This window comes from Bubalus kerabau, chromosome 15 (genome assembly GCF_029407905.1).
Source record: "Bubalus kerabau isolate K-KA32 ecotype Philippines breed swamp buffalo chromosome 15, PCC_UOA_SB_1v2, whole genome shotgun sequence".
NCBI classification, from domain to species: Eukaryota; Metazoa; Chordata; class Mammalia; order Artiodactyla; family Bovidae; genus Bubalus; species Bubalus kerabau.
The window spans coordinates 64,629,569-64,643,312 of NC_073638.1; the positions used below are offsets into that span (position 1 = coordinate 64,629,569).

The window sequence follows — 13,744 nt, forward strand, 5'->3', positions numbered from 1 at the left end:
CCCGCCCTTGCACATCTGGAGAGGGGGTTGGGAGCCTTGGCTTCGGTGCATTACTTACAGTTCCTCCATCCTTCTGCCTGATGCGGCTTTGTTGTTAACCCTAACCGGCTCTCACAAAGGATGGTGGTGACCCTTGGGAAACGAGCGATGGAGTGTGGACAGCGTAGATCTCTCCTCAGACATGGAGTTCTAAGTGTCCTACTGGTTGATGGAAGGTCAGCATCTTTACCTATAAAAATAGTACAATTAATTTATCCTTTTAATTTCCCTGGGGATGTAGCCAGGGAGAAATTTTACAAATCTCACTTCTTTTATGTCTCATTGGAGGTTTGCCCTAGTTTGTGGGTATGTTGACTTCTGAATAAGAGGACAAACATTTATGAAACAGCTACTACTTGTTAGTTGCTCGATCAAAAGAGCTTTATAGAATTGAACCCTGCAGTGACACTAAGAGGTAGTTCCTGTCCATTTTGCGTGGAGAAAACTAAGACTGAGAAGACATTTATGAACCTGACTTGCCTAAGGGCACTGTTCTTGGAAGTTTTGGAAATGGGATTTAAAACCAGATTTGACTACAGTGTCAACATATTTTTAGCTTTACTCTGCAGGCCACCCCCAACCTCCTGCCCTGCCCCATTTTATTAAATTTGCAAGCATACAGAAGAGTTGAAAAGTACTGTACAGTGAACAGCCATGTACCTACCACTTAGATGGTACTATGAACATTTTGCTATATTTGCTTTATCATATATATGTGTTTATTCTATCAGTCCCTCTATCAATTCATCTTATTTCTTGATGTGTTCAAAGTAAGTTCCAGACATTAGTACAGTTCAGTCCTAAATGTTTCAGCGTGCACACCAGATTAAAGTTCATGTTTATGGTTCATTTTTTTTTTTTGAGGTAAACTTTACATACAGAGAAATACAGAAATCCCCAGTCTGGACACATGCACACACCTGTGTAACCTAAATCCTTGTCAAGATATAGAACATGATCATCACCTCAGGAAGTAAGTCCCCTCTTGCCGCTCTCCAGACATACCTCTCCAGGCATCATGATTTGATTTTTTGCTTCCCCAGTGGCTTGGCTGGTAAAGAATCCACCTGCAGTGTGGGAGACCTGGGTTTGATCCCTGAGTTGGGAAGATCCCCTGGAGAAGGGAAAGGCTACCCACTCCAATATTCTGACCTGGAGAATTCCATGGACTGTATAATCTATGGGGTCACAAAGAGTCGGACACGACTGAGTGACTTTCACTTTGACTTTAGTTTCAATATCGTGCAGTCTTAAATAGTGTTGCCTATTGTTTTCAGATTGACTTTTCCTTGTGTTTTTAATTCAAGGCAGTATTTATTGAGGTATGTGGCAGGCACAGTGCTGGGTGCGGGGGGAACAAGAGGGGAGGAAAAAGACATTGGCTCACGTGGAGAGAGAGACGTTAATCAGCTCATCACAGAAATGAGTATCCCATTACCAGCAGAGGTGAGAGCTGAAGGGGGAGCGCAGGGTGCTGGGGGAGGCTTGGTGAGTGAGGAGGATGATGGTCAGGGAAGACTGGTCCAGTATTCTAGTGTGGCAACAACTGGCTAAGGTTGAGCAGTGGCAGCTCCTTTAGGCGGGGAGGGAGCATCTGTCACAACCCCTACCCATCCCACTTCAGTCATGTCTTGGCTGAGATGGATTTACTGTGGTGACAACCTAACCTCCAAGTCTATAATAGCTTAAAGCCCTGGAGTTTTACTTCTCACTCACATAGAGACCAACAAGTGCTCCTAACTGGCCAGGGGCTTGCTACCATATGGTGATTTCAAGGACCCAGGGTCCTGTCTTTGTAGTCTCTCCATCGTCAGTCTGTGGCTTCCAAGGCTGCTGTGCTTATCTGCATTCAGCAGATAGAAGTGGAAAGAGAGCGGGGAACAGATCTGGAAGGCTGTGCACCATCCTGCCCACTTTCCATGGATTAGGGCTCAGCAGCTTGGCCGTGTCTGCCTGCAGAAAGAAGCCGGAAATCATGGGATGAACCCGAAAGAAAGGAGAATAGGTTTGATGAACAGCCAGCCAGTAATCTGATCCAACACACTTATTTTCCCTGCATGGCCTCTTTAGGCATTGAGTGTGCTTAAAACTGATTTAACAGCTATGGGCTTTGGAGATAAGGAAACCTGGGTTCAAATCACTGTAACATCAGTTCCAGCAGGACAGGAGCTTAATCTGTTTTGGTCACTGCTGTGTGCTCAGTGTCTGGTATACAGTAGGTGTTCAATAAGCTTTTGTTGAGCTTATGTACAGAATTCTCAAAATTCGATAATAAGGAAATCAACAAACATAAAATGGGTAAAAGACCTGAATGTGCCTGTGTGCTCAGTTGCTCAGTCGTGTCCGACTCTTTGCGACCCCATGGACTGTAGCCCGCCAGGCTCCTCTGTCGATGGGATTTTCCAGGCAAGAATACTGGAGTGCCATTTCTTTCTTCAGGGACTCTTCCTGACCCATGTCTCCTGAGTCTCCTGCATTGGCAGGCAAATTCTTTACTGCCAAGCTACCTGGGAAGGCTTGAATCTTCTTCACTAAAGAATAAATTAAAAGTAAGTACATGAAAAGATGCTCAACATCATTAGTCATTAGGGAAATGTAAATTATTACCACAAGATACCACTTCATACTAAAATACTGGGTAATATTTTGTAAAAATTTAAAATTACCAGTGCCAATTGCTGTTGAGGATTTGGAGCAGTTGAACTCATATATCGCTGATCAGAATGAGATGTGTATAGCCATCTAAGAAATTATTTCTTTTAAAGTTAAATATACATTTACTCTGTTACTCAGCAATTCCACTCCCAGGCATTTATCCTAATAATAATGAAATAAATGAAAACTTATGTTCATGTAAAAATATGAATATTTATAACAGCATTATTCATAATCACTCAAAGTTAGCAACCCAGATGTCCTTCATCATGTAAATTGATAAACAGACTATGATATATCCTTATAGATTAATGGTATATAAGTTTTTTGATAATAAAAATATACCCCTTTGCAAACAAAACAAACAAAAAACAAACCTTTGTTGGTTAGATGAATGAATTCCCCTTCTGTCCTGGGCAATGATAATAGCCACTATTTACTTAGTGCTTATCATGTACTTCTGGTGGTAGGCTGGGAATTGTCTCAGAAAAAGGTGCTAAGATGGATGGTGGCCACAGGATTAGAAAGAAGAGTAAATGGCTAAGTTCTTTTTCTCTTGTCTCCCACTTTCAGTATTTTTCTGAAAATACGGGAACTCCCTTTCATCTATATACTGATGAGGAAATTTAATGTATTTTCTTATTTGCTCACTGCTAGGGTTAAAAAACAAAAAGATCAGCTATTTTCAACCTCTGTAGTTTTGGAAGACAGATGGTTGCTCCTTAAAGTGAGATTTTCCTTCCTGTGTGTAAAACAAATTCTGATTATATTGTATTCCTTTGTACTTCAGATGGATGGTGATCAGCTGTCTTTTGTTTGTCAAAAAAGTTTGTGTGGTTTTCAAAGTCATCCTGATGTCTTTTAGCAGAATACAACATGGAGGCCAGAAGCTCTGAAGTTTTTCTATGGTTTGAGTTTTTGATTGTGGTACCTTTAATTTTTTGTTGTTATTGTTGTGACTCATTTCTTTGAGGGTAGGTAGCCTATTAGAAGTACTAACCTAATCTGTCGGATCATAGACTTTCAAGGGACTTGCAATCTATGCTGTTACTGTGTATTATGACTTATGTCCCAAACTTGGATTGGTAGTCAGGAAGCTCCTAGCCTCGCTAGGAATCAAAAGTTCGGAAGCTAGATGGAACTCTAGCTACAAGAGCATCTCTGAGGTTAAAGGTTACTCGGATTGGAACTGCAGTGGGGTTTTTTTCCTTTGGTAGCGCTGGCTCTTAGAGGACCAGAGTAGACTCTTATACTGGTGTAGTGATGCTTGGAAGAAACATCTCAGTTTTATGTTCATATTGGTCTTATTGTGGTCAGGAATATACTCAGGGTTGTGCACAGGCACTCAGGTGACAAATGTTTGGTTGTGCACAGGCACTCAGGTGACGAATGTTTCCCCCAGTGGTTTAGCCTGGGAGGCGTTCTGGAAGGTTACTCTGATTGCACCCCGGGTGGCATCAGAGGTAATGGTGAAGAGCGGGATGTCATTTAGGGATGACATCAGGTCTACCCCTGGTGCATCCCCACCACGTCTTGGTCATAGAACAGGGAGGGACGAGTAGGTTGCCTCCATCGGTAAGGGACAGACTAAGTCCGACCAGGGAAGGAAAGCTTTGGTGTACAGTCTGTCTACACCCCCATCTAGAGCAAGGAGGGATGCCTCTGATAGAAAGATGGTGCTGGTTGCTATTTTCTCTCTTATGGATGGGAGCTAACAATTCCAGCCTCACTCCTTTGAACTGTATCCTAAAAAACTGGGATAGATTTGATCCCCAGAGCTTAAAGAAGACACACCTGGTCTTCCTATATGATACTGCATGGCCACGGTATCCACTGGAGGATGGTGAATGGTGGCCAGTTGGAGGGTCTCTTAAGTATAATACTGTTTTACAATTAGACTGGTTCTGTAGAAAACAAGGGAAATGGGTAGAAGTAGCATATGTGTGTTTGGAGAAGGCAGTGGCACCCCACTCCAGTACTCTTGCCTGGAAAATCCCATGGATGGAGGAGCCTGGTAGGCTGCAGTCCATGAGGTCCCTAAGAGTTGGACAAGACTAAGCAACTTCACTTTCACTTTTCACTTTCATGCATTGGAGAAGGAAATGGCAACCCACTCCAATGTTCTTGCCTGAAGAATCCCAGGGACGGAGCCTGGTGGGCTGCCGTCTATGGGGTCGCACAGAGTTGGACATGATGAAGCGACTTAGCAGCAGCAGCAGCAGGTTTGAGGCTAACTGGAAGGAATTGATTGTATTTTTTCTTTTTCCATAGGAATACAATACTTTTTCCATACCTTATTACCCCTGGCACTGCATCTTTGCTAGTTATTATGGGACTATATAGGCTGAAGACCTCAGCTAGAGCAATTGAAGGTGGTAACCCAGCATTCTGGGCAGCAGGAGGTGTAACTACCTTTGTGTGAAGAATACCCTATCCTGTGGCCATCAGGGCATTAGAAACCCACCATTCCACTCATTGAAGGGAGCTGCCAATGGTCCAGCAGCTTAGCTTCAAGTTTGTGTTTCCCCAGACTCTAGTCTTTTGTCAGAAAACTATCCATAAGAAGATGGAAGGATGAAATAAACAGAGATGTATAAGTGAGGTCACTCAGTCGTGTCCGACTCTTTGTGACCCCATGGACTGTAGCCTACCAGGCTCTTCTGTCCATGGGATTTTCTAGGCAAGAGTACTGGAGTGGGTTGCCATTTCCTTCTCCAGAGGATCTTCCCAACCCAGGGATCGAACCTGGGTCTCCTGCATTGTAGGCAGATGCTTTACCATCTGAGCCACCAGGGAAGTCGAGAGGATGGAAGGATGAAATAAACAGAGATATATAAACACGTAACCAAAAGAAATGGATTGTTAAGATACTGTGTTTACAGTAGGTTCTTGTTGGTTATCCATTTCAAATATAGCAGTGTATAGCACAGGGAACTCTGCTCAATATTCTATAACAACCTATTGTGAAAAGAATTTGGAAAAAAGTAGACACATGTATATGTATAACTGAATCACTTTGTTGTACAACTGAAACTGACACAACATGGTTAATCAACTGTACTCCAATATATTAGGTTGGTGCAAAAGTAATTGCAGTTTTGCATTGTTGAACTTTGCTGTTTGATACTGGAATACACTCTTAAATAAATGTGTTTATGTTATACATCATTTTAATGTACATTTCTCGCTTTATGATTTTTTTGCTAATGACATTGCTGTTTATTTTATATTTATTTTAGACTATAGAAATGATGTTAGATAAAAAGCAAATTCAAGCAATTTTTTTAATTCAAATTCAAAATGGGTTGTAAAGCAGTGGAGACAACTTGCAACATCAACAATGCATTTGGCCCAGGAACTGCTAATGAACATACAGTGCAGTGGTGGTTCAAGAAGTTTTGCAAAGGAGATGAAGGTCTTGAAGGTGAGGATTGCAGTGGCTGGCCATTGGAAGTTGACATTGACTAATTGAGAGGAATCATTGAAGCTGATCCTTTTACAACTACATGAGAAGTTGCTGAAGAACTCAACACGGATCATTCAATATGGTCATTTGGCATCTGAAGCGAATTGGAAAGGTGAAAAACCTTAAAAGTGGGTGCCTTAGGAGCTGACTGAAAATCAAAAAATTGTCATTTTGGAGTGCCATCTTTTCTTATTCTACACAACAATGAAATATTTCTTGATTGGATGTGATGTGTGAAGAAAGGTAGATTTTATATGACAACCAGTGACAACCAGCTCAGTGGTTGGACTGAGAAGAAGCCCCAAAGCACTTCCCAAAGCCAAACTTGCACCAAAAAAAGAGGTCATGGTCACTGTTTGGTGGTCTGCTGCCTGTCTAATCCACTACAGCTTTCTGAATCCCACCAAAACCATTACATCTGAGAAGTATGCTCAGCAAATTGGTGTGGTGCGCTGAAAAGTGCAATGCCTGCAGCTGGCACTGGTCAACAGAAAGGGCTCAATTCTCCATGGCAGCACCCAGCTGCACGTCACACAAACCCAACGCTTCAAAAGTTGAATGAATTGGGCTAAAAAGTTTTGCCTCATCCGCCATATTCACCTGACCTCTCGCCAACCAACTACCACTTCTTCAAGCATTTCAACAACTTTTTGCAGGGAAAATGCTTCCACAACCAGCAGAAGGCAGAAGATGCTTTCTAAGAGTTCATCGAATCCAGAAGCATGGGTTTTTCCACTACAGGAATAAACAAGCTTATTTCTCGTTGGCAAAAAAGTGTTGATTGTAATGTTCCTATTTTGATTAATAAAGATGTCTTTGAAGTTGCAGGTGGACTCGTGTTGGCTCTAAGAATCCCGGAGTAGCCACTGCCGCTTTCTCCTGCCCTTACCATGTTTCTCACCCGGTCTGAGTACGACAGGGGTGTGAATACTTTTTCTCCTGAAGGAAGATTATTTCAAGTTGAATATGCCATTGAGGCTATCAAGCTTGGTTCCACAGCCATCGGGATCCAGACATCAGAGGGTGTATGCCTAGCTGTGGAGAAGAGAATTACCTCTCCACTCATGGAGCCCAGCAGCATTGAGAAAATTGTAGAGATTGATGCTCACATAGGTTGTGCCATGAGTGGGCTAATTGCTGATGCTAAGACTTTAATTGATAAAGCCAGAGTGGAGACACAGAACCATTGGTTCACCTACAATGAGACCATGACTGTGGAGAGTGTGACTCAGGCTGTGTCGAATCTGGCGCTCCAGTTTGGAGAAGAAGATGCAGACCCAGGTGCCATGTCCCGTCCCTTTGGAGTAGCACTGTTATTTGGAGGAGTTGATGAAAAAGGACCCCAACTGTTTCACATGGACCCATCTGGAACCTTTGTACAGTGTGATGCTCGAGCAATTGGCTCTGCTTCAGAGGGTGCCCAGAGCTCCTTGCAAGAAGTTTACCACAAGTCTATGACACTGAAAGAAGCCATCAAGTCTTCACTCATAATCCTCAAACAAGTAATGGAGGAGAAGCTGAATGCAACTAACATAGAGCTAGCCACAGTGCAGCCTGGCCAGAATTTCCACATGTTCACAAAGGAAGAACTTGAAGAGGTTATCAAGGACATTTAAGGAAGTGTGATCCATAGAATTTCTTGGGGACAATTTCAGTTCTTCTAGTTGCCCTTGACTTTTATTTCCAGCTCCAGTTCCTTGGGAAATCTCCAGTGTATGTGCATTTTTTTATGATGTCTGTACATAAACGCAGTTCTGAAATAAAGAAGAATTTAAAAAAAAAAAAAAAATAAAGATGTCTTTGAGCCAAGTTATAATGATTTAAAATTCAGAGTCTGAAATTGCAATTATGTTTGCACCAACCTAATAAAAATTTGAAAAAAAGATACTACATTTACAGAAGTGCTGTGAGAAGAGAAGATTAATGTGAGAGAATTAATGTGGTGGGGTATCTGAGTTGGGTTAATCTGATGGAAGACCTTGAATGAATGTTGAAAGGAGGAGTTTTGGTGATTCCTAGTCTCACTGGGCCCCTCAGGTGCATGAGAGTGAACGAAGGTGACTCAGTTAAATGCACCCATTCTTTTGCTCTCTTTAACATATCGGTATTACTCACTTTCTTTTTTCTTTAGAAAACTTCAAGTAATGAATTAACATTTGTCTTAGGTCTTCTCCCTTTTCCTGAATTTCATCATGATTTCTTTAAAAGTTAAAAAACATTTCCTTCCTATTTAAAAAATATATTGAAAGGCAACCTTAAAACAAGAAAGGAAAATTTGGAAAGGAGGAGAAATCACTCATAAAGTCTCTCTGTTAATGCCTCAGCCATATAGATTTTTATCTGGTTGGAACATTCAAAGTTCCAATATGGTGGTGTGTTATTCATTAGTAACTGCGAGGCCTGCATCCTCTCTGCACCTGTGTTATTGGTCCACACTGCTTTTCACCAGTCTGTGGCAAGATATGTACAGGCACTAAAAGTATAGACTTTTATAGTAATTAGACATCATTGGGACATCCAGGGGACTTGTGCCATAGAACAGGAAGTAGGCCAGTTTGAGTGAAATTGAACCAATATGGTGAGACCCAGATGGCTTAAGCTGAGAACCACAAATTGGTAGGGGATGGATTGGAAGGTCAAAACAAAGAAACAAAGAACTAGTCTGTGGCTGTGGATAACACTCTGCACTGCTTGCCGTTATCATTCATTCTTCTTCCAGTCATAGCCCAGGGAGAGGAAGAAAAAAAATTCACCCATAATCACAACAATCTGACACAACTCTTCTTGGGATTAGTGTCTTTCCTTTCACCCTTTGTGTGTGTGTGTGTGCATGCCTTTTACAAATATAATTGTAACTGCAATCCATCATGGTTTCTACATCTTTAGAATCAAGCTCGTAGTTGCCTTATTATGGACAATTTTTGCTTATCTATAGTCTGAGTTAAACATTTATTAATCAGTTTTGTCCCCTGTCACTTTTTAAAAAGAAATTTTCAGCTCTTTTAGCTCCAGTTAGTGTTTATAATATCCTAAGAGGTTTTTTTTTTTTTTTTTTTTTTTTGGTGGGAGAAGGAGGGGAGGGGGGATTTTCTTCTAAATATTATTGATATCTTGTCATGCAAAAAACTGCTAGAAAATAATCCAAATGTCTTTACCTTTCTAGTATTCTATTCTCATCCCTCCCAAGGGTATAGAAGATGCACTTTTTAACCTCTGTTAGTTTTCTCTGTTCAGGTGAGGCAAAATTCTCTCAAGTCACCAAGCTTACTTGGTAGTTGAGACTCCAGGCGGTGAGCCGGCCATCTGGTGAAATGGACATCACCTCCTACAAATAGGCATCTCCCATGGAGGAATGCCATCCAGCGGGCCATCGTTCCGAATCCCCCTGGCTCCATCCACTGCCCACCGGCCATCTGTTCTCCCCCACCCCAGGGTTTATTTTGGCTTTGCATGCTGTCATATGAAATCTCTTCTGAGTCACCTGTGCCCACCTTGGTCTTATGATTCTTTAAAATCTCTTCCTAAACCCTGGAAATGGTTCCAGTTTGTATTCACTTGGTTTTGTGAATTCAGAATGACAAAGATAAAGAAGCAAGGAGGATGTGGCCATGTTTTGGTCATGGGCAGTGGTATCTTAGCTCCTCTTATGACTTATGTGCCTGTGGACTCAGCTTTTTGGCTCACAGCATCATAAAGCTGGCCCTGCTGAAAGAGCCAGCCCCACTCACACTGATTGGAAACTGACATTTGACTCCTCTCTCAAGCCGTCTTGAAGAAGGATGCTTAATAATCTATTCTGAATTTGATATTAATAGGAAATTAATTTCTGTGACTTAGACATAATAACATATATTTTAACAATAATTCTGACAGTCTTATTGGTTTCTGGCCTTTATGAGCCAAAGCTATTTTCAAATATGAAATGTTTACAAATAGAAATCAACCAATCAGGTTTTATCAAGCCAGTGCTTGGGGAGGTTTCCAAAGTGGTACTAAGAGTGATTTTAAGGAATATTCACAAGGACACAATTGCATGAAAATAGTTAATCGAATATGAAAGGTAAAGTATCTGGGTGCGAAATAAGCAGCACAAGGAATAAATGTTAAAAGAATTTAACCATTTTCGTTCCTCAAGGACTGTGCTGTTGATCTCAGCACCGACTTTGCTCTGGGGAGGAAATGGGCTGGCGGGCCATTAATGCTAAGAACCTATCTGAAACGGCAGTGGTTGCTGAGTGCGTGTGGTCTGGAATGGTGCTGGAGGTCCTCTGGGAACTTCCAAAGTGTTGATTTTTACCAGAGCAAGTCTTAGAGAATCACACAGAGTAACAGAATCTTTAAAAGAGAAGCTGGTGCTTTGCTTCTGAAATATATTCTTACCATAGACAGTGGGAATTGTGGAATAAAATTGTCTCTATGATGTTCACACTTGAATTACCTTTAAATGGAGACTATCTTAACTGAACAACCCTGTGATGTGTAAGTTACAGTGAAAGTAATAGTTTTCACTTATACTGTCAGCACTTAACCATGTTCCTGACGCTGTGCTGGGTACCCGACATGCTTATTGTGGCATTTAATCTTCACAGTCATTTTATGAGATATAAACTGTAATTATTCACATTTTACAGATGGGGAAGCTGAGGCTGAGAAAGATGAGGTAACTTGCCCAGGACCACAGAGCCTGATGGTGTTGGATCTGTCCCTCCGAACCCACATCTGTGCTTTGCTACTTTGCCCAGTGTTCTCTGTGACCATATCAGAATTTGTTCCTCCTCTGCCCAGCAAGCTATATCCCAATCCTGAGGATGACATAAAGCAGTTTTAGTTGATAGGCTCATCCTGTATGCTTTCAGAGGCCTTCCACATCTGCCATCTCTGCCACAAAGAGGGTTTGTGGCCCTTCCTTTCAGATTTCAGATACACACTAAATGATATTTATTTCCAGACTCTTATTATTGGAGATAATGAGCATTGACTAGATTGTGTTCTGACCCCCACAGTGCTTGAAATTCAAATACACTGGCAAGAATTCTAAAGAACTTCATAGAAATCTTAAACACTCACACAGGTAGATTAAATCAATTGTGCTTTTGGTCTTGTTTGAGCCCTTAAAAAATGCACAAGTCTGAGTAACACTGTGGTTACATCTAAATAAAATTTAGATGCCATGGCATATGATTCTGCATTTGCCCTTTGAGTTTGGTGAATTGTGCCTTTATCTTGGAGACTTACCATTTTCCCTGCCCCCGGTGCTGCTGCATTTCTCCTGCCAGCAATATTGAAAAGAATGTTTATATTTCCAGCTACTTTTTGTGGAATTCACATACATTTGTACTAGACAACTGGATCTGAAATGGATATTGAGAATTTCCTGCATCTGTATACTCAGTTAAAAATAATGGTTGTGGTGGCTTAGTTGTGTTTGACTCTTTGCAACCCCTTGAGCTCTAGCCCGCAGGTTTCTCTATCCATGAGCTTTCCCAAGCAAGTATACTGGAGTGGGTTGCAATTTCCTTCTGCAAGGGATTTTCTTGACCCAGGGACCAAACTCATGTCTCCAGCATGGCAGGTGGTCTCCTGCATTGCAGGTGGATTCTTCACTGACTGAGCCACAAGGGAAACCCCCTGGCCAAAAATGTTCCAATAGTTTTCTTGTATCATTCATCTATTCAACAGTAACTATTGAGTGCCTACTGCATGCCATATTCTGTGCTCTCCTTGACCTTGAAGTCTCAGCATTGTCCTTGTTCAGCTCATCTCATCTTTCACAGTAGCTGCTAACTACATCCGAGTGACCTTCAGCACTCACCTGTTCACCTAACATTTGTTGAAAGCCAGTTAACTATAGAGATTGTTGGGCATGACCATAAATGCCTGTGATATAGTAGGCTGAGGCTGAGGGAATCTCAGTTAAAGAAAGTCCACTAGGAATTGGAGCACAGGGGAAATCCTTGGAAATAAACAAACTAAATAAATAAATGCTAGGTAGACAGGTAACAATCGTTTCATCCATCTCTCTCACTTTACAGATAGATATTGAGCCCAGAGAAGAGGCATTTGGTCAAATTAAGTAACCAGTAATATTGAAGTTTCATTTTAGGATTTGGCAACCTCCTTAGCTTTAAACTCCCCAAGTAGGATTAAGGAATAGAATTGTCCTTTAAAACATTTTCCAGGGACTTCCCTGGTGGTCCAGTGGCTAAGACTCTGTGCTCCCAGTGCAGGGTACCCAAGTTTAATCCTTGGTCAGAGAAATAGATCCTACATGCCAAAACAAAGATCAAAGGTCCTAAGTGCCTCAGCTAAGACCTGGTGCAGCCAAATAAATAAATATTAAACACCATATTCCTGCTTTGACTCTCATGTTTTCTAAAAAGCCAGCCAGGGTGAAAGGAACAATCGTCATGATGAATACCCGTTTTTTAGATGAGTAACATCAGGCATGGGCTTCCCAGGTGGCTCAGTGGTAAAGAATCTGCCTCCCAAGTAGGAGACATTGGTTCGATCCCTTGAAGAAGGAAATAGCAACCCACTCCAGTGTTCTTGCCTGGGAAATCCCATGGACAGGGGAGCCTGGCGGGCTACAATCCATGGGGTCACAGAGTCAGACACGACTTGGCAACTGAACATCAACAAAATGTCAGGCACACAGAGACTAAGTGACCTGCTTGTGGTCACTCAGCTGGTTAATGCAGAGTCAGACCCAGAGCCTGGGGGCCCTGGCTGGAAAGGCCTGTGCACTGGGAGGTCCGCTGCATAGGCAGAGGGGAAGCGAAAGGGGCAGAATAGAGTGAGTGAATGGGAGGAAGATCCAGGGTGGGCAAGCTAGGTATTTTCTGTTCTGCAAAGAAGTCTCTTGTTCTCTGGCACTACCTGCATCGTGTGGGTGGGAGGCTGTCTTGAATTGCTATGCATTTCTCTGTTACCTTTAGTTTTTTCACCCTCATACAAAGCTTCCTTTTGTTGAGATTCCTGCCTTCCTCCTCCTTGTTGCTGTGACCTTCTGACTTTATGGGCACCTGGCTCCTCACTTATTGAGGAGTTCAAGCTTCTCAGAGTCTATCATTCTAAATCCTGCCATCAGTGCCTGCAACATCAGGATCCATAAGAATAACCCACCTTATGGATGTCTCAATTGGAACCATTTTTATTTTCATTTTGGTTCAGCCACCCTCCCCTACAAACATACCCTGGCCTGCCCACAGGAGCTTGTGCCTCAGACTCTAGTTTTCACCTGTCTACCACCTCTTAATGTTCTGGTACGCATTCTATCGTTCCCATTCTCTCTATTCTTTGGCTTCCCTGAGATTTCAGCCCCCGCCACCTCTGACTTTCATCTTAGTCCACCTCCCTCATCATGCTTCTTTTTTCTTATCCATCCCCTGCCAAGCCCTATGCATGTCTCAGCCCCTTTGTCATTCTGCCTTCTTCAACTTGCATGCCCTCTGCCTTGGAATAGTTCAGGCATTCACTGCCCCTGCTTCGACCCACAGGCTGCTGGATTTGTTTCCAGTATCCCTGTAGTCAGCTGGTCCAACACGGCTCGTCTCAGCAAGGTCTTCCACCCCACTTGCAGTCCCT

The 13,744-nt window shown here is 42.3% G+C and overlaps 1 protein-coding gene and 1 non-coding gene across 2 annotated transcripts; one reads left to right on the top strand and one right to left on the bottom strand.

The window, feature by feature from the left end:
• Positions 1 to 5,418: 5,418 nt before the first annotated feature.
• TRNAC-ACA (transfer RNA cysteine (anticodon ACA)) lies at positions 5,419 to 5,490 on the bottom strand. The gene has a single exon. It is a non-coding gene; the product is annotated as a tRNA-Cys (tRNA).
• A 1,476-nt stretch (positions 5,491 to 6,966) lies between these two features.
• Positions 6,967 to 7,953, top strand: LOC129628321 (proteasome subunit alpha type-5). The gene has a single exon (XM_055547741.1). The coding sequence runs from the start codon at positions 7,051 to 7,053 to the stop codon at positions 7,774 to 7,776; it is 726 nt and encodes a 241-aa protein (XP_055403716.1). The 5' UTR covers positions 6,967 to 7,050; the 3' UTR covers positions 7,777 to 7,953.
• Positions 7,954 to 13,744: the final 5,791 nt, after the last annotated feature.

Bases quoted from the DNA above. Each gene is read 5' to 3' on its own strand.
- LOC129628321 (XM_055547741.1), top strand. From the start codon at position 7,051: ATGTTTCTCACCCGGTCTGAGTACGACAGGGGTGTGAATACTTTTTCT.